The 17,947-nt window shown below is 30.6% G+C and overlaps 2 protein-coding genes across 10 annotated transcripts in view; both read right to left on the bottom strand.

Moving 5' to 3' along the window:
- LOC126694700 (receptor-like protein 7) overlaps positions 1 to 17,947 on the bottom strand; it is a 97,628-nt gene that overhangs the window by 29,482 nt on the left and 50,199 nt on the right. The window lies entirely within an intron of this gene.
- On the bottom strand, positions 4,319 to 13,469 carry LOC126694706 (uncharacterized). 3 transcript variants are annotated; one of them, XM_050391155.1, is made up of 4 exons: positions 12,861 to 13,469; positions 11,925 to 12,020; positions 8,818 to 9,035; positions 4,319 to 4,544 (listed from the first exon to the last, which is right to left on the bottom strand). In XM_050391155.1, exons 1-4 carry the CDS (start codon positions 12,948 to 12,950, stop codon positions 4,523 to 4,525), a joined length of 426 nt encoding a protein of 141 aa, XP_050247112.1. In that variant the 5' UTR covers positions 12,951 to 13,469; the 3' UTR covers positions 4,319 to 4,522. The 3 variants fall into 3 exon arrangements, 2 of the variants coding, with proteins under 2 accessions (XP_050247112.1, XP_050247111.1); XR_007645848.1 differs by lacking the exon at positions 4,319 to 4,544 and adding an exon at positions 7,405 to 7,848 and having other exon boundaries at positions 8,818 to 8,979; positions 12,861 to 13,465; XM_050391154.1 differs by lacking the exon at positions 4,319 to 4,544 and adding an exon at positions 7,405 to 7,848 and having other exon boundaries at positions 12,861 to 13,465.

Genomic DNA, 17,947 nt, shown 5'->3' with positions numbered 1-17,947 from the left:
AGAGGTTAGGGATTAAATTGACACAATTGAAAGGTTAGAGATAAAATTGAGATATAGTGTAAAGGATAGAGACCATTCATGTTGTTTACCCTAAAATATTCTAAGCAACAATAATTAAAGTTCACTTAACAATAAAAGTTAATAACTTTATTATAATAGTAATAGACAATAGACAATTTTCAAGATTTAATTTTAGCAACACTAATCTTCAATATACTAAGGAACAATATGCTCAATGAATTTATATTTTATCCTTTATTCTCTTGCTGTATCATGGATAAATTTTTGATTAAAAAAATCACATATACTGCAATATTCATCTTCTATCTAATTAAGATTTATTATATAAAAGAACTCGTGTTGATTTGAAAAATCTTCATTTGAATTATAATTTGCGAAAAATTTCATCTTCTCATCCCAATAATTAAGATGAAATAAGAAAATATCATTTAAAAAAGGTCATTGTCAACCTCTTCAATACGAATTTGAATGATCTCCCTAAAAAATATTCCTAGAACCACCACTAGTCGAGTCAACGCACGCAAATAGAGCATATATATATATATATATATATATATAGAAAAGGCAAAGATAGCATCTAAAAACTTATGAGTGATTCCTGGAAAAGTTGCACACTGCAATAAATTTTTCATACATTTTTTTTTTTAATAAAAGGAAACTTGTCTACATTTTTTTTTTAATAAATATGAAATTGAAAAATAAAAGAGAAGAACATTAGCAAAAACCAATTTCAAACGTCTGGCCTACAATACCAAAATATTACAACTTGAAATAATATTGCTAAGGCCTAAGAGCTTTATAATTCAAGTAATTAGCACCTTCTAGTGTTTATAACAAAGGTATATTTGATTCAAATCCCCCCACTCCAATTGCTAACTTATCAAAATAAAAATAAAAATAATTCATCAACAATATATGTAGTTATTATATTCTTTTAACACACACTGTATTTTAAACGTCGAGTTCTTTAGGCATGGTAGTATTAAAATGAAATTCATGCAAATTTAATAATTATCATTCATGCATGCACAGATTGAGAGGTCTTCTTCCATGAAGTTTCCATGGTTTTAGTTTTCCACAAGTCTTTGGTTTGGTCTTCAGTTTTTCAGAAAATTAAAAGTGGGAATAACAAAACAATGAGCTTTCATATTCTTACTTTTTGGAACAATACAACCATTTACCAAGTCTTCGTCTTCGTCATTATCCAACCACTGTTCACTCTCTATATGTCTATATAATATAAAACTAGACAAGTAGAGTAATTTTACCCCATTTCCTGCCCAATAATTCTTGTGCAACGATGTGTTTCATAACTTGCAACTATTTTTAAATAATTATTTATATATTCTGTTTTAATGGGTACATAATGAAAGTATAGTACTATTAATCAAGGGTGCGTATGAAATAATGCTTAGACAAAACCATCACTCAAATCTATTTATTTCACGCATATGAAAATAACATTATTACATGGCCTAAAGCCATGTAATAATATTATTGACACAAAAAGTAGAATTTTTTATACATAAACATTCTTAGATAATATTTATTTTCCATATTTTATTTTTAATTCAAAAAGTAAAATTTCTTACTTAGATATACAAATACTAAAAAGAGATGGAAAAATTGTGTGGAAACTTTAGAGCAATTGTTTAAAAAGTAAAGTGAGCTTAAACGTATAATTGCTTTTAGATTTCAGTCTATAAAGCTTGGTTTAGCAGGCTCGCACCAATTTTTTTCCCCTCATATCTAAAGTCTTTAACTTTTATAAGTGGGAGTCCTTTCAACGGTTTGATTAGTTAAATGATATTTGTCTCCTTTGTTGGTAGGCAAAATCATTGCAATATATGAGCAAAAAGTTGTGAATATCTGAATGAGGAGATGAGAAGGAAAGAAAAGATGAGTTGAAATGAGAATGTTAGCAGGTAAAAGATGAGAAGTACCTGACGGGAGTAATTATATATGAAAATAAGGAAACAAAGTCGAGTAAAAAACTTATGAGAAATTCCTGGAAATGTTGCGCATCGCAATATATGTCTACATTTTTATTTTTTATAAAAGGAAACTGAAAATTAAAAGGAGAAAAAATTAGCCAAGACTAATTTCAAACGTCTGGCCCTACACATTGAAATGATATTGCTTGAAAAAAGAGTCACAATACACTTTAATAGCATTGCTAAGAGCCTTATAACTCAAATAGTCGATACCCTTTAACGTTTATAACAAAGACATATATGGTTCAAATCTACGCACTCCAATTACTAACCATCAAAATAAATAATAAATGAATAAAAATTCATCAACTATATATGTAGTTATTAGATTCTTTTAATACGGACTGTATTCTAAACGTCAAGTTCTTTAGGCATGGTAGTATGAAAATGAAATTCATGCAAATTTAATAATTATCATTCTTGCACAGATTAAAAGGTCTTCTTCCATGAAGTTTCCAGGGGTGCAGTCTTTCCACATGACCACAAGTCTTCAGCTTTCTAGAAAATTAAAGTGGGAATGACAAAATAATGAGCTTTCATATTCTTACATTTTGGACAACACAACAATTTACCAAGTCTTTACCTTTGTCTTCTAAAAATAAAAAATATAATTTGAATTATATAATTGTAATTATTTTTAATTGTACCCGTGAATGTGCACGGGCTACACACTAGCATTTCATAACTTACAACTCTATTTAAATAATTATTAATGTGTTCCGTTTTAATGGGTACATAATAAAAAATATAGTATTAATCAAGAATGTATATGAAATAATGCTTAGACAAAACCATTACTCAAATCTATTCAGTCTAGTACGTACTACGTAACACTAATTATCATTTGAAACTTTGAAGAATGTCACCATGTTTTCTAATTGCTGGAAAATTATATTATTATCTAGTTTAAGATTCTTTAGTGATAATATATGTTGTTGTTGATGATCTTTCCTTTAACAGAAGAAGGAAATCTTTCCTTATCAGTTGAGTAGTCTTCTTTAACAAAGAGATTCTTAATTGTTAATTATAAACCGATTTAATAAACTAGAATTCAACTATTACTTATCAAATCAATAAACATACTAACATATTTACCAATAAAATTACCAACAATGGCATTATTAATTTAAAAAGACTAATAAAAAAAATAACTGAAAGGTTCTGCATTTGTACAGAGATAGATCAAATCGAATTGGAAAATTGGAAGTGAACAGACAAAGGAATTGTGTGTGTGTGTGTGAGAGAGAGAGAGAGAGAGATTGATAGAAGCAGGAGCAGAAGTCTTTGGAGTCAATTCCCTTCTTGGTTAAATTTTCCTTCTCCCTGTCAATACGCAAATTGACTTGGCACCTTGCCTTTTTGACCGGGGGTGACATGTTGTACAAACGCAATCCTCATTTCACCAAAATTTCCACAAACTTTAGAAATCCTAAGAGTTTTAAATTTTAAGGGGAAAAAAAAATGTGATTAACCCTTTCTTTTTAACTCCAAAATCCAAATCCCGTTGAGAGCACTCCTTAGTTATCTTTTTTTTTTTTTTTTTTTAATCTTTGTCTTTGTTTTTGTTTTTTCTTTTTTAAATTTAATCTCCCTCAGGTTTAGTTTATTGATTTAGTTTCCATAATCCATATTCTACTCAAAATAATAAGCATTGTTACAAATACTACAATTTTTATTACATCGAGCTTACAAACTAACATGTCACCAATCACAAAAAGGCAGTTTAAATATTCATTTAAAAGATGGTTGAAACTCACTAATTACATTTATTACTACATCAATTTGTAAACTTTATATAGTAAAATTTGTAATACCTTTTGTATTTTTCAAATAATAATATAAATAAAAACTAATAAATGTATTTTTTGCCTTGTGCCCTAATGTTGTCTCTATTTTTATTTCTCTTCCATTTATTGAATTTTTTGCCTTTTGCTCTTTTTAATTTCCTAATCCATTGTCTTGTTTTACCCTTCTTTTCCGGTAAGCTTTGATTTCGGTGCCTATGATGCTCAGGTGGCGGTGGTGATAGAGAAGAAGAGAGTGGCAAATAAGAGAGGAAAGGCTTTTGGGGAGAAAGAGAAGAGGGTGGCCAGACTTCTTAGGTGAGAAAAATGTTATATTTGGCGTGGCATTTTTGTAATCTTTGGATTTTATTTTTGCCACGTGTCCTTCATCAATTTTAAAATGGGAGAGATCTGGAGACTTCAAAACTGAAGGGGAGCCGGACCCACATCATAACTACTTAATCCATGACAATTTATCTACAAGGTACAATCCCTTATTGAACAAAACTAATAAATAAATAATAACCAAGCAAATATAATGGATTAATATTTAAGCAATGGTTCATAATTTGAACAAGCCCTTTACGACACATTAGACATCTCTTTCAATCAAGCACCTTGACAATATAGTCGACATCGTATCTATCCATGCATAAACAGCAAGAATATCCCAAAGTTTTGACAAGTTTAATTTCCAGCTTCTCGTAAGCCACCAATGTCCTATCAGTCCGAACCACATCTCGACCTGACATTAATAATAAGGCAACCAGAAAAGGTCAACAAGAAATCAACAAATATATCTTTGAATATAAACATGCTCTTATAACTAAATATAGCAATGCTAGGAGAAACTGTGTTCATTCATGTAAGATTTCCATAAAATTGATTCAAAAACTTTATTGAGACCTTTAAGGAATTACGTATTCGTTCATGTAAGAAAAACTTATAGATTTTACAAAGCGATTGAGCTCATATTTATTTTATACCATCTACCTCAAGGCCGGTGATTAATTATATGAATGACTGGGAAATTTTATTGACTGAATGGTCAGATGATAAATGTAGCCTGGCCTAGACAAGATCGATGAGATAATTAGTGGAATGGCTAGGAAATTTCTTAATAATACCATATTGAACTTTATCAGCTTCTCTGATATTTTTTATTGAACATTTGTATATATAGCGATTTCTTTTTCTTTTCAACTTTTGCTCATATGTCAAATACAATATATTATTGCCTATCCTAATGAATTTAAAATGCACTTTGTTCATGTAACTATTTTAGAAAAGTGTGTTTAGCAAAAAAAAAAAAAAATTAGAACAGTGTAGTTCGATGAGTAGTGAGGGTACCGCTGCAGAATACGGCACACATAATCTGATAGCAGTTTATTTGCTTTCAAAACCCCAAGGAATAAAAAAAAAAAAAAAAAACAAAACAAAAATACCCAGGAGCTAGAATTCCTTGAAAAATGAACAGAATCCAGTAAAAAGAATTGTCTTAAATGCCTCAGAGGATGTTTAAAAGGGGTCTGACAAGCATTGGGACAAATACCGGTCCAAATAATAGATAATAGATAAGGTTTTTTTTCCAAAATTTTCAAACCCATCAAACTCTTCCAATATTTTTTTTATTGGATGTGAATTTTGAAAATATAATTGATAGATTGCATGTTCTTAACATGTGTGTCGAATTTTGTTCAAATTAGATGTTATTTATTATTCGAACAATAAATTAATTTTTTGTGCATAATTTTATATCACAAAAAACTTGAAATTTAAATATTTGATTGATAATATAACTATTGATTCGTTGATCTTCTTTAAATTTTGGAAGCATTGAGGGTATAATAAGGACATGCAATCTAATAGTTAGATTTTCAAAATTCACATGTAACATTGCAACTATAGGAGGAGTTTGAAAAGTTTTTTCTCTCTAAGCTGATTTGAAGATAAGCTTTTTCCCCAAATAATAACAAAGTAAATAACATAAGAGCAATAACATCACTACTTGTATAATATAAAAATGACCACATTTTAGCAACTAAGCTCAACACTCATCCATATCATGCCATAAGAAGTTGCGATAAAATTCATTTTAGCAAACTAAGCCCAATAGTGTAAAATTTATATTAACACTATTTATTTTGCATTTAGTTTTTTATTCTTTCTTTATATGTCCAAATGATAAAGGAAAAGAGTGAATGGTGGTTATTGTGTGTAAAGAGAAAAAAACAATTAAAAAATCAATATATTTTGATATTTTAATAAAATATAGTATAAAATAAATAATTTGTTGTGAGGTATTTTGAAAGTAAGTAAATAAAGTAGAAAAAAGTAAGTTCTAATCTTATTCTTAAATAGAGAGGATTTTTTGCGCTAATTGATGGGAATGCTCTAACTTCAAGTGTAAAAAAAAGTTTTTTTAAAATAATAATAGTTATAGGTTGTCTGTTAACATTGTCTTTGTTCTTGTTCTTCTTTTCATTACATTTCATTTTATTTTATTTTTTTTACTTTAAAAAAAAAAATTAAATAGTTAGAGGAGTAAAAATTTAATGTCTCTTTTGAAAATATCAAAAAGTATTAATAAGTTGAGCTACAAAGCTAATAGCCTCTTTTAGAATATTTTCAATCTAAAATTTCATTCATCAAAATCTATCTAGTCAAATAAAACAATTAGTCTAGGAGTAAAAGATAATGTCCCATAAAACTCCCAGCTGATAGTAATCTAAAAATAGATGAAATCAAATTGAAGAAACTGAAATTCTAAACTAATCCAATTAAATAAGATGTGCAATCCCATAAGAAGTGGTGTTGGCAACAAATGGTGGTTGGTGATGAGTTGGTAATTGTTTTATGGGTTTGGATTAGATCCAGTGTCCAATGACATTGGATCTGTTGGGATTGTGACATGTGTCTATTTTTGAACACATGTTATTATCCCAATGGGTCCAATGCACTGGAAGCATTGGACCCAAACTGCCCCTTGTTTTATTATGGTGGATTACCCTATCAATGGATAGATACATGAGTTGGTAATTCTTTGAAAGCCAACATGCACTTTAGAGTTGCTTGCATTAACTACACAATGAGATGAGGTAGATGCAATCAATGCATTGTACCCCCCCCCCCCCCCCCCAACAACACAAAAAAAAGATCAATTCATTGTATGACAATTTGAGGGAGAATGTCAAGATTTTAGGTGCAGCTATAAAGGTTCATAATCATAACCACACAATTTTAAGAGTTAAGACCATCAAAATGTTGTTTCTCAAAAAAAATAAAAAATAAAAAAGACCATCAAAATGTTGAAAATGTATATAAACAATTACATAAAATCAAAGCACATAATGATTCACAATAGCTTGTAGCATGAGCGTACTTAGAAGCTTTTTCTAAAAAAAATTTATATAATAAATACAATAAAATTTAAACTTATAGCATCCACTCAATGAAAATTGCTCTCTATCATTAAGCTAAAACACTAAATGTTTTTTGTGTAGGTGAGAGTTTGAATCATAAATCTTTTATTCAAGAGATAAAAAATTTTATCAATTAAACTAACTGTAAATCATATATAATTTTTTTTTATTGGAACCCACATATAAAGCTTGAATTAGAATGAATGGAATGGAATCATAGATTTAGAATTTAGATACAATGAAAAAGAAATTAAAGGAAAATGGACCCAACGGAAAAATTGGCTGTTTGGAAAATTCTCTCTACCTAGTAATAGAGGAGGAGGGATCAAAGGAGCTTCTTGGACCGTACCACGGCTAACTTCATGTCATAGAAATGTCATGAGAATGGAGAAACATATTATCAAGATTCAAGACCCAATGGAAAATGGATCCCAACTCGCAAATAATGTGAACAAGCCCTTAACGACACATTAGATTAGACATCCCTTTGAATCACCCAACTTGACAATATAGCTGACATCTCTGTATCTATCCAGGCATAAACAGCAAGAATATCCCAAAGTTTTGACAAATTTTCCTGCTTCTCGTAAAGCACCAATGTCCTATCAGTCCACACCACATCTAAACCTGACATTGATAATAGACCAACCAGAAAAGGTCAAGACATCAACAAATAAATCTTTTTGAGTATAAACATGCTCTTATAACTAAATATAGCAATGCTTATAAGAGAAAGTTATGGTGTTCGTTTATGTAAGACTTCCACAAAATTGATTCAGAAACTTTATTGAAAGCCTTAAGGAATTAGATATTCATTCATGTAAGAAAAAGATTTTACGAAGCGATTGAGCTCATATTTATACCATCTACCTCAAGGGTGCTTAATTTGTAAATGACATAGGTTTTAGCTGCAACGCAGGAAAGGAGCATTATATTTAATGACATAGCGAAGAATATATAGGTGATTTATTGCTCTTTTTTTTCTTTTTCTTTTGTTGACGGTAAAACGATAGGTGATTTGTTCCTTTAAATAAAAAGCAACATGACTCTATAATAAGTATTAAACTAAATTGGCAGTTTCAAACTTCATTTGGAGCTATCATAACAAAAGAACAAAGTCAAGTAGACCAGGTACATAGAAAGCCAGTCAGATATGTTATGGAGCAGATGTCATAGAAATTTTATTGACTGAATTCTTAGGTGATAAATGTAGCCTAGACAAGATCGATGAGATAATTGAGTTAAATGACTAGGAAAATTCTTAATAATACCATATTGCACTTTATTAGCTTCTCCAACATTTTTTTCTGAACATTTGTATATATAGAGATTTCTTTGTTATTTTCAACTTCTGCACATATATCAAATACAATATATTATTGCCTATCCTAATGAATTTACAAATGCACTTTGTTCATGTAAATATTTTAGAAATGTGTAATCTGATGAGTGACTGGTAGTGACACTGCAGCAGACTACGACACACTAGATTTATGACTAAATAAGATAATAGGTATCCAAAAATTCAAAAGGATATCTGAAAATCCAAATATTTATGTTTCAAAAGAAAATTTATAAAAAAAAAAAAAAAATTACCTTGATTTTGAAGCGGGTCTCTGGAACACAAGTGCACTCAGGGCAGACCTGGTAGAAAGAATCAGCAGGAGTTCTAGGGTCTCCACATTTCCAAAAGCACGGAAGCTCAAAGCAATTTCTTTGCTTTCAAAACCAAAAAAAGAACAAAAGAACACCCAGGTGCTGGAATCCATTGAAAAATGAACAAAATCCCAGAAAAAGAATTGTCTCAGATGCCTCTAAAGATGTTTCAAAGGGGTCTCAGTTCACAAGCGGCGGGACAAGTACAGCCCAAATAATGACCAAGTAAATAACATAACTGAAAGTTTAAACAAAGTAAACAAAAATATAATCATATCTTGTTTGGTTACTGTGTCTTTGTTTTTGTTCTTCTTTTCATTACATTTCATTTTATTACCAAATAAATTTACTGAAGGAACTGACCTGAGCATAGTTCTATCTCAAATACAAATGCCAAGAAAGAGATTCCTTGGATAAGTGGAAAGATGCCTTTCATTTTATTATAGTCATTGGGAAGGAATCTACCAATGACTTTGGGACAACACTGCAGAAAGCTCCAGATGAAGGTAGTTTTGGTCCATTGGTCTTTTGGGATTTTTTCGATAACTTGAATAGCCATTTTACAATCATCCAACCGAGGTTCAACAGAAATGGGTTGCACTGACAATGCTTCATTAGCGGTGCTGGATTGCTTCACTCAAGCCATTTGGATTGTTTTTAACAATTTAAGAATTCTATGGCTTGGTTAGTTGCAGAAAGGATGCAGAGAGAGAAGTTTGTTTGAATCTCAAGAGTTGAAAAGTTTGGTAAAGATACTGAACAGTTCTTCCAAGTTTTAAGTAGGTGAATCATGGATTTTGAAATAAGTGTAACCGTCATATTTTTGGCCTAGAAATACCCACCAACTATAAGTTTGTGTTTGAAAATCATATGGGGCTGAAAGAAGTTGTGTTTGATCAATTGAAAAAACCTGTCGGGGTAAACAAACCTCATACATCAATTGCTGTATTTGTTATGTTTGCTTTCATATTTAGTGCCATATTATCTAGCACATAAAAGAAGACAATTAAATGGCCCAAAAGAAAATTGAACTTAATCACTCATTTGATCCTTTAAGCAACAACACCATAAATCTCTCCCTAACCCTTCCCCATTAATTCCCCACTATGTGCTACCCTTTATAATTAAATGAAAAAAAAAAGAAAATGTGCTACCCATTACAAACCTTAAGAAACTAAATTTTGGATTTCATGGAAAGGGAAATTGGACTACATTCAATGCTGCCATATCTGCTAAGGTTCATCAAATGTACTCTGAAGATCATAACAACTTAGTAGAAATTCCCATACTTCTCCTCTAATTTATGGCTGTATCATGTATCCCCTAATTTGGAAAATAATTATGATAAGCATCAATCCTCACAGCTTTGTTCCCTTTATGAATGGAAAAACAAAAACGAACCCAGGAAAAAGAAAATATCTACAAAATGAAGAAATAGAGAAGATTTGGTAAAGTGATTGCTCAAGCACACATACTATTTGGCCCAAATTACTATTTGGGACAAATGGTAAACAATTATTAAATCACTAAACAACAATTTGAAAATGATGAATTTTATCAAACAATTATTTTAACATTTCCTCTTAGTTGTGGGCCAAGAATCCCCCCTTAATAAGTGAGGCCCAACATATGGGATTTAATCATTTAAGCGGAGGTATTTTTTTATGGCTCTATTTCCACAGTAAATTATTATTTGTCCCAAAAGCTTGGACTACTCGAAAAAGGCAAATTTAATTGTCTAACCATTGTTATAACAACTTCCATAAAAATGATTCAAAAGCATTATCAAGACCCTTAATGAATTACATTGGGTGTTTGTTCACGTAAGAAAAATTTATAGATTTTACAAAGCAATTGAGCTCCATATTGATAAAATCTACCTCAAGGGTGATTAATTTATAAATGACATAGGTTTTAGCCACAACACATGAAAGGAACATTATCATGGTGAAGAATATCTAGGTGATTTTTTCCTTCAAGATAAAAAGAAACAAAATTTAGAATGAGTATAAACTAAATTGGAAGAACAACTTCAAACTTCATTTAGAGCTGTCAGAACAAAAGAACCAAGTCAAGTAGTCCAGGTGCATAGAAAATCAAAGGGAATAATAATAAAATCAGATATTTAGAGACATCTTTTAACATTTGTATATTTAGAGACATCTACAACTTTTGCTCATATATCAAATACAATATTTGCCTATCCTAATGAATTTACAAATGCACTTTGTTCAAGTAACTATTTTAGAAATTTGCATTTAGATGAGAGACTAGTAGTGACACCGCAGCAGACTACAGCACACTATATTTATGACTAATTAATGAAGCAATGCCTATTACTGCAAGTGTTTAGGGAGGTCATGAAGGCCAGAAAAGGAAGTATAATCATTATGATGTGCACAATCATTTATTAAGTAAATTACTTTGACTTGATAGTATCTCCAATTCCGAGGGTCACTGAACTCCTCAACCTGATTAGTAAACTTTACACGGGCAAGGAGTGTGCAGAAAGGTGGTCAACTATGCTAGTAGGAGCAACAATACGTTTTGAGGCATTCACATTATCCAATGCAACGATCTTTGGATCAAATCGCATCTTCCCTCACAAGGGTTTATATTATATGAAAGCAGATATCCCTTAAGGATCTGCAAGTCATGTTTACCTATCCAGGAGATTTATTTTAGAACGGAAAAAAAGTGGCTATATTATCTAATACGAAGGGAGTAAGTTTGTTAATTCCACGGTTCAACATTCAAACCTGATTTAAAGAGAAGAGATTTTCTGGGCTTCTCAAGATACTATATTAATCTTAAACATCTTTTTTTGATAATTTGATAGTTACAATGGGAGGGGTTTTGAACCCTGGACTTCTTTGTTGGGAACATTAGGAAGTGCCAGTTGAGCTACAAAGCTCTTGGCTATTAATCTTATATATCAACTAAGAATGATAGTGATGCTCTGGTGCAAGCTGACTTTCATAGTCTCCAAATAAAAATAAACTTAAACACACTTTTTGGATGGTTTTGAATTATTAAGAGGCACTTACCCCACGATGGATTCGACTTAGAGTCTTGCTGATATCCAGATACCCTTCTGGAGTAAATGCAGCCTGCCATTTCCTTACACTTAATGTTTTACCAGCCTGCATAAGCGGATTGAAAATAGAAACTTCAGTAATAGACATTGCAAGCAACAGAGAGAAACTTTCATGAATTTCAATATTCAATCCATCTATATTACCTAGGGTGAGTGCATCAATATGACTTTACATATAATTCATTTTTTTTAAGTAGCATGAAACATGATCAGATTTGTAAAGAAGCAACTCTTGATAGGAGAGATACTGGTTAGATCTTCAATTCAATGCATCACATCTCACAAAGTACCAAGAATGATAGACTTATAAATGCATATGACTAGTTCGTTTTTTTGGTTCCAACTGTTCAGTCTTACAAATACCCTCTCGTCTATTCCAATGACAAAATGAGAAACACATTCTCTAAATTGGAAGTAAGAAACATTGCGAAAACAAGAGCCCTGCCAAGTTTGATCAATAGTAATTTTAAGGCAACATCCTCACAAGGAAATTTCTCTTTGAATGTCCAGATTAATAACAATCCGATTAAGTATGAAATTGCACACAATCTGAAATATTAAATGAGACCTTGATGAGCCCAATGTCACCATCTCAGAAAAACGTTAACTATATTATTATCATACCTGCCTTCAAACATAGAAGTATTAACAATCTTGTAATTGTTCACGAATCTCAAATTTCAAGAAAAATCATAAATTTCCAACACAAAACAAACCAATCTCTATCATTTACTTATTTCCACCTTCCTTAATTCATGCCATGTATATATATATGTGTGTGTGTGTGTGTGTGTCTGTGTATGCATATATATCTAAAAAATCCAAAAGGGTATCTAAAAATCCGAATATTATATATGTTATAAAAAAACAAAAACAAAAAACATACCTTGATTTTGAAGCGGGTCTTTGGAACATCGGTGCATTCAGGGCGGACCTGATAGTAAGAATCAGCAGGAGTTCCAGGGTCCCTCCACATTTCCAAAAACGCTTCCAGAAAACACAAAAAGTCAAAGAAATTCCTTTGCTTTCAAAACCCAAAAAAACAAAAAACACCCAGAAGCTGGAACCCCTTGAAAAATGAACAAAAACCCAGAAAAAAGAATTGGCTCAGAGGATGTTTCAAAGGGATCCCAGATCACGAGCTGCTGGTCAAGTACAGGCTCCAATAATATCCAGGAGCATAACCCAAAAATTATATCTATATATTTATAACAAATTAAAAAAAATAAAAAAACAATAATTTTTTTTTTTTTGGAGAAAGAAAAATAATTATTTGTTGGTTTGGTTATTCTGTGTTTGTTATTGTTCTTTCTTTTTTTTTTATTACATAAAATTTAATTAGTTTTCCTCTATAAAAATGGAGTTATGGTGGTGGGTGAGTAGTTGGTGATTTAGTCATGGTCATACAGATACTCATTCTAATGCTGGATTTTACTCTGTCAAAGGAAAGGTCCGTGTCCTTGTCCTTGAGATGTTTTCCAGTCCCACCTCTCACGACAACTTCCAACAAGGCCGTTTAATTTAACGTTCCTTTTTCACATGTCTTTTTTCTTTTATTATAAAAAATTACTCGCGTATAATTTTTTAGATATAGGATTTAGCGTTAAAGATTTTACTGATCACGCTCTAATCATATGTTTAAATCTAACTAGTCGCTAACCCGTGCGATGCACGGGAAAGCTACCAATTTTTTCCAAATGATTTGACATTAGCTGTTGGAATTGAACATCAATTCTCTAGTAGCACGTTCTTATTTTTTAATTTCATTTATTTCCTGCCTTCTATTAAATATTCAATGCATTCATTATATTTAAAAAACGTTGAAGTTTAGATATTGTTTTTCAGTTCCTCTTTATTTTAAAGACACAACTATTGAATCTCAACAACATATCAATGCAAATATTAATTACTTAAAATTCAAAATAAATTATTTATACATGATAAGTTACAATTCAAACAATATTGAACACTACAATATTTAGAAATTAAATGTATATAGACAAACAATTAACGCTATAGTAAAAAAAAAAAAAAATCCTCAAATAACTAAATATAAGAGTTTAATTCCTCTTTGTTTCAATTTAAAACCAAATTGTGCATAAAAGCAAAAAAATTTCCTTTGTTCCAATACGTCTTTAGTATTAAAATCACAAATTCATTAAAACCAAATTGTGCATAGAAAATCTTAGAGATTGAAAGACAACTTTAAAGTGTTTTTTGTATCTTCTTCCTTTGTTGGTTTGTAGTAGTCCCTGAATATGCCATTTTGTTTTCCTTAAGTACAGATGTTGGTATAAGTTACACATTGGTTTGTACAATCACCATCTTCTTCAATTGATAAGTTTTTGAAATTTTGTACAATCACCATCTTCTTCAATTAATATATTTATACCAAAATCAAGAATAAAATGAATATATTAAACAGGCAGTAGCAGGACGTAGTGAACAATAAACACAATACTACTACAATCAAATCATGCCCAATTTCCTTCTCAAAAAAAAAAAAATCATGCCCAATTTCTCTGTACAAAAATTAAATACTATATTTATTTACGTAAGCTGTGTCAAAAAATATTTAAACTGTCTTATAGCTTTAGTTAGGATTCAAGGCAAATATATTATTTTTGGGTGTTTTTTTTTTTCCTTTTTGATAATGCCGGTTTGAAATTTTTGGGTGTTTTTTTTTTTTTTTTTCCTTTTTGATAATGTTAGTTTGAAATTTTTGGGTGTTTTTTTTTTTCCTTTTTGATAATGCCGGTTTGAAATTTTTGGGTGTTTTTTTTTTTTCCTTTTTGATAATGCCGGTTTTTTTTTTAGTCTTAAAAAGTTTTTTTTTTTTTTTTAATATTGTGCTGACGTGGAAAATTGTGGGAACTTCAAAAGCTTCGGTTTTATATATATATATAGATTAGAAAACCCATTTATTGGGTCTAAGGAACTTTTTATTTTTTATTTTTTGGAGAATGGGTCTAAGGAATTGAATATAAGTTTTACATTTTTTATTTTTATTATATTGAATTGGATTGCTTTCTAGTTTTAAGTTTTAAGAAGTTGTACCTTTTATTTGGGAAAGATCAAGTCAAGTAGGTTTTTTTGTTTGGGTTTTAGTGTTTTACATAGATTAGAGATTTTTATTACTTTGTGGTGGTTGTTGGAAAATTTTAGTACTTAAATTTGATTGGATGGTAGAGAGGGTGGGGAGCGAAGGAGGCGTTGGATCATTAGATTTGACCTGCCATTCATTTATTTATTTAACTGGAACAAGAAAATTGGGATATAGGTACAACAAAAAAGAGGCATGAAATGATGGAAATTACTCAAATTAGAATTAGGAAGGTGGCTTATGTTTTGTCAATGTCAATGTCAATGTTTGTTTTTTAAGTCAATGGGGGTTGTTTGGGTTTAGAATGGGCATAAGTGGGCCTTGACAAGAGAATGACTGGCACTGTTTTAGTCTCAGCTCAGCCAAGCCCATCAATCATGGGGATTCTAGTTATGTTAGCCCACTAAAATTTTGATTCACAGCTCCTCATCTTTTCTTATTCTTCCACATATTTGCCTAGGATCTCCTTCACTTTAACAATGTTAAATTACCAATCCCAATCAAGATTTTGGTGATGAGTTGTTCAATATTATTCCCAACAGAACTGAAAACTTTTTTTTTTCTAGATTCCCCATGCTTTTGTTGCATGTGCTTGCCATATCTGTTTTCCTTTTATATGCCTCTCACTCTCTCCTCTTAATTTGCAATCTATGGAAGGTAAATTAATATATATATATATATATATATATGAACGAAAAAAGGGTTGGTATATCAGGTCCAAAGTTTATGTTAAAAATTAATACAAGTAGACATGAATCCCTAATGTTATCTATGTTACCCACGTTTTGCCATTTCTCTTCCCGGCCTGCAAGGTGCAAAATTGCATATTTCCAGTATTTTAATTATATTTAATGTGAGTTTGGCCCAATTTTTTTCCAATCTGCATTTCTTTTGGATGGAAATCCAATCTGTATTTATTTTAAAGGTTTCTTTTTTAAGCTCAACTCTTATTATATTTATAACATAAAAAAAATAAAAAAAAATAAAGAAAATTAGTAACATACAACTTTTTAAACCTTGAATCCCTCATGTTATCTATTTTAACATACTTTTTCTTCTTCAAAAAATTGCAAATTAAGTTAAGCTAAATCCGTCTCGAGTCTTACAACTCAACTAGTACCTTTTAGTGTTTCCATTGTAGTTCAAGGTTAAAATCCCCCTCCCAACCACCTACGCGTTGTAACTGTTGAATCTATCAAAAAAATAAAAAATAAAGTTAAGCTAAACCCAAACTTTAGTATAAATTTATAGAGAAGTAAATGAAAGAAATACTTGACTAAATTGGAAGTCTCTCATTTATAAATTAAAGATACTGGGTTGAAATGAGATCAAATGATATAATCTATTAGACACCAAATCTTGGAAAATAGATTGAGTGAACATGTGTTGTAGTATACTGGACTTGGGTTCTTGACTACTATCTTCACTTGATCACGCTTTAGAAGTACAGTTAAGCATTTTTTCCAACTTTGACTTTCCATCCATTATGAGAAAGTCTTGCTACAAATATTGGTGATGAGCTATTCTAACTGATAAATTAATCTATCCTCATAATTATTCAAAGCTGCGAGCTCGAATCTGAATCCGACCCAAAAATTCAAGCAGCACATTAGCTCTAGGAACATATTATGGGAGTACCTCTTCAAATTGCTAGGGCTTTGGGTGAATTTAGTATAGCTTTTTGAGGACTTTTTGAGAATGTGTTGGTTTCAGTGCCGGTGGTGGTTAAATAGACAATAGGGGGGTGGGGTGGAGGATGGGCTAATGAGTTTTGGGTGAGGTGTAAAATGTTTTTATTTATTTATTTTTTTTATGAATAAAAAATATGTAAAGGGGACGACCTAAGTATGAAGTGTAAAATATTATAATCGCAAATAAAAGTATAAAATATTTACACCCAAAATGCTTCTATTTTACAATTAATCAAATATTATTTTCAGGTTGATTAGCAATTTCAGTCACTCGGATACTTGTAAGTGTGAAAAATATTTTTTGAAAGTCAATTTGCATAAAAACAAAAGTGATCTTGATGAAAATGGACTTCCTGAAAAATTTGAGAGTATTTAGTAAAAACCAATAAAAAGTGTGGTTTTAATAATCTGAACTCTACTAATTACTATTTGAGATGTGAATCACCAAAAAGGAGAAGAATATCATATAAGGGAGTTCCTTTACTTGTGATACCTTCATAAGTTACCAAATGCAACAATAAGTAGGTTGGCAAAAATAAGTACAATTTTGGATCCAAAAGGCGCTTACCAAACCAACACTTAAAATGCTTATAAAATAAAACCCTTTCACTCTCTCACAGAGTAGGAGGGAGCTCAGTTTAACTAATACCATTCATACTTGGACTAAATTAGTAATTTGATCCCTCTTGTTGCTATCTTTCCATCATATCACAATGTTAAGTGAGCTCTCTCTGATTTTAAAATTTTAATTTTAATCATTCCTTGGTTATGTTGTTGGAGAGCTCCGAGATTTGAAGTTTGTTTCTCTAGAGTCATATTGTCCATGCTAGCAGAGTGGCACAATCAACACCTAAAAGCTAAAACCCATTTGGATGTTTGTTGTATAACATATTGGCAAAAATACCACTTTTGTGCCTACATTTTTGACCGATTTTCATTTTGGTCCTCAATTTTTTTCTTTTCCTATTTTGGTCCTCAAAATTAAAAATGTGACATCAACATCCATATAAGCTTTTAAATTTAAAAAAAAAAAATTAACATATCAATTTTAACAAAATTATACACTCATTCCAACCAAATAGCAACCTAATTCAGAATTGACAATGGCTGAAGAACCTCAATTCTAATGTTGTGCGGTGATTTAAACCACATTGCACGATCTAAGTCACATGTAATAAA

This window comes from Quercus robur, chromosome 8, assembly GCF_932294415.1.
Source record: "Quercus robur chromosome 8, dhQueRobu3.1, whole genome shotgun sequence".
In the NCBI taxonomy this organism is placed as follows: domain Eukaryota; kingdom Viridiplantae; phylum Streptophyta; class Magnoliopsida; order Fagales; family Fagaceae; genus Quercus; species Quercus robur.
Note: the sequence above shows the minus strand (reverse complement) of the source record. Positions and strands in the feature narration are given on the sequence as shown.

Excerpts from the sequence above, each read along its gene's own strand:
- LOC126694706 (XM_050391155.1), bottom strand. The coding sequence starts at position 12,950 with ATGTGGAGGGACCCTGGAACTCCTGCTGATTCTTACTATCAGGTCCGC. Across the intron at positions 12,021-12,860 it reads AGACCCGCTTCAAAATCAAG|GCTGGTAAAACATTAAGTGT; the intron begins GTATGTTTTTTG and ends CCGCTTATGCAG. Across the intron at positions 9,036-11,924 it reads TAAGTCGAATCCATCGTGGG|AGGCATCTGAGACAATTCTT; the intron begins GTAAGTGCCTCT and ends AAACATCTTTAG.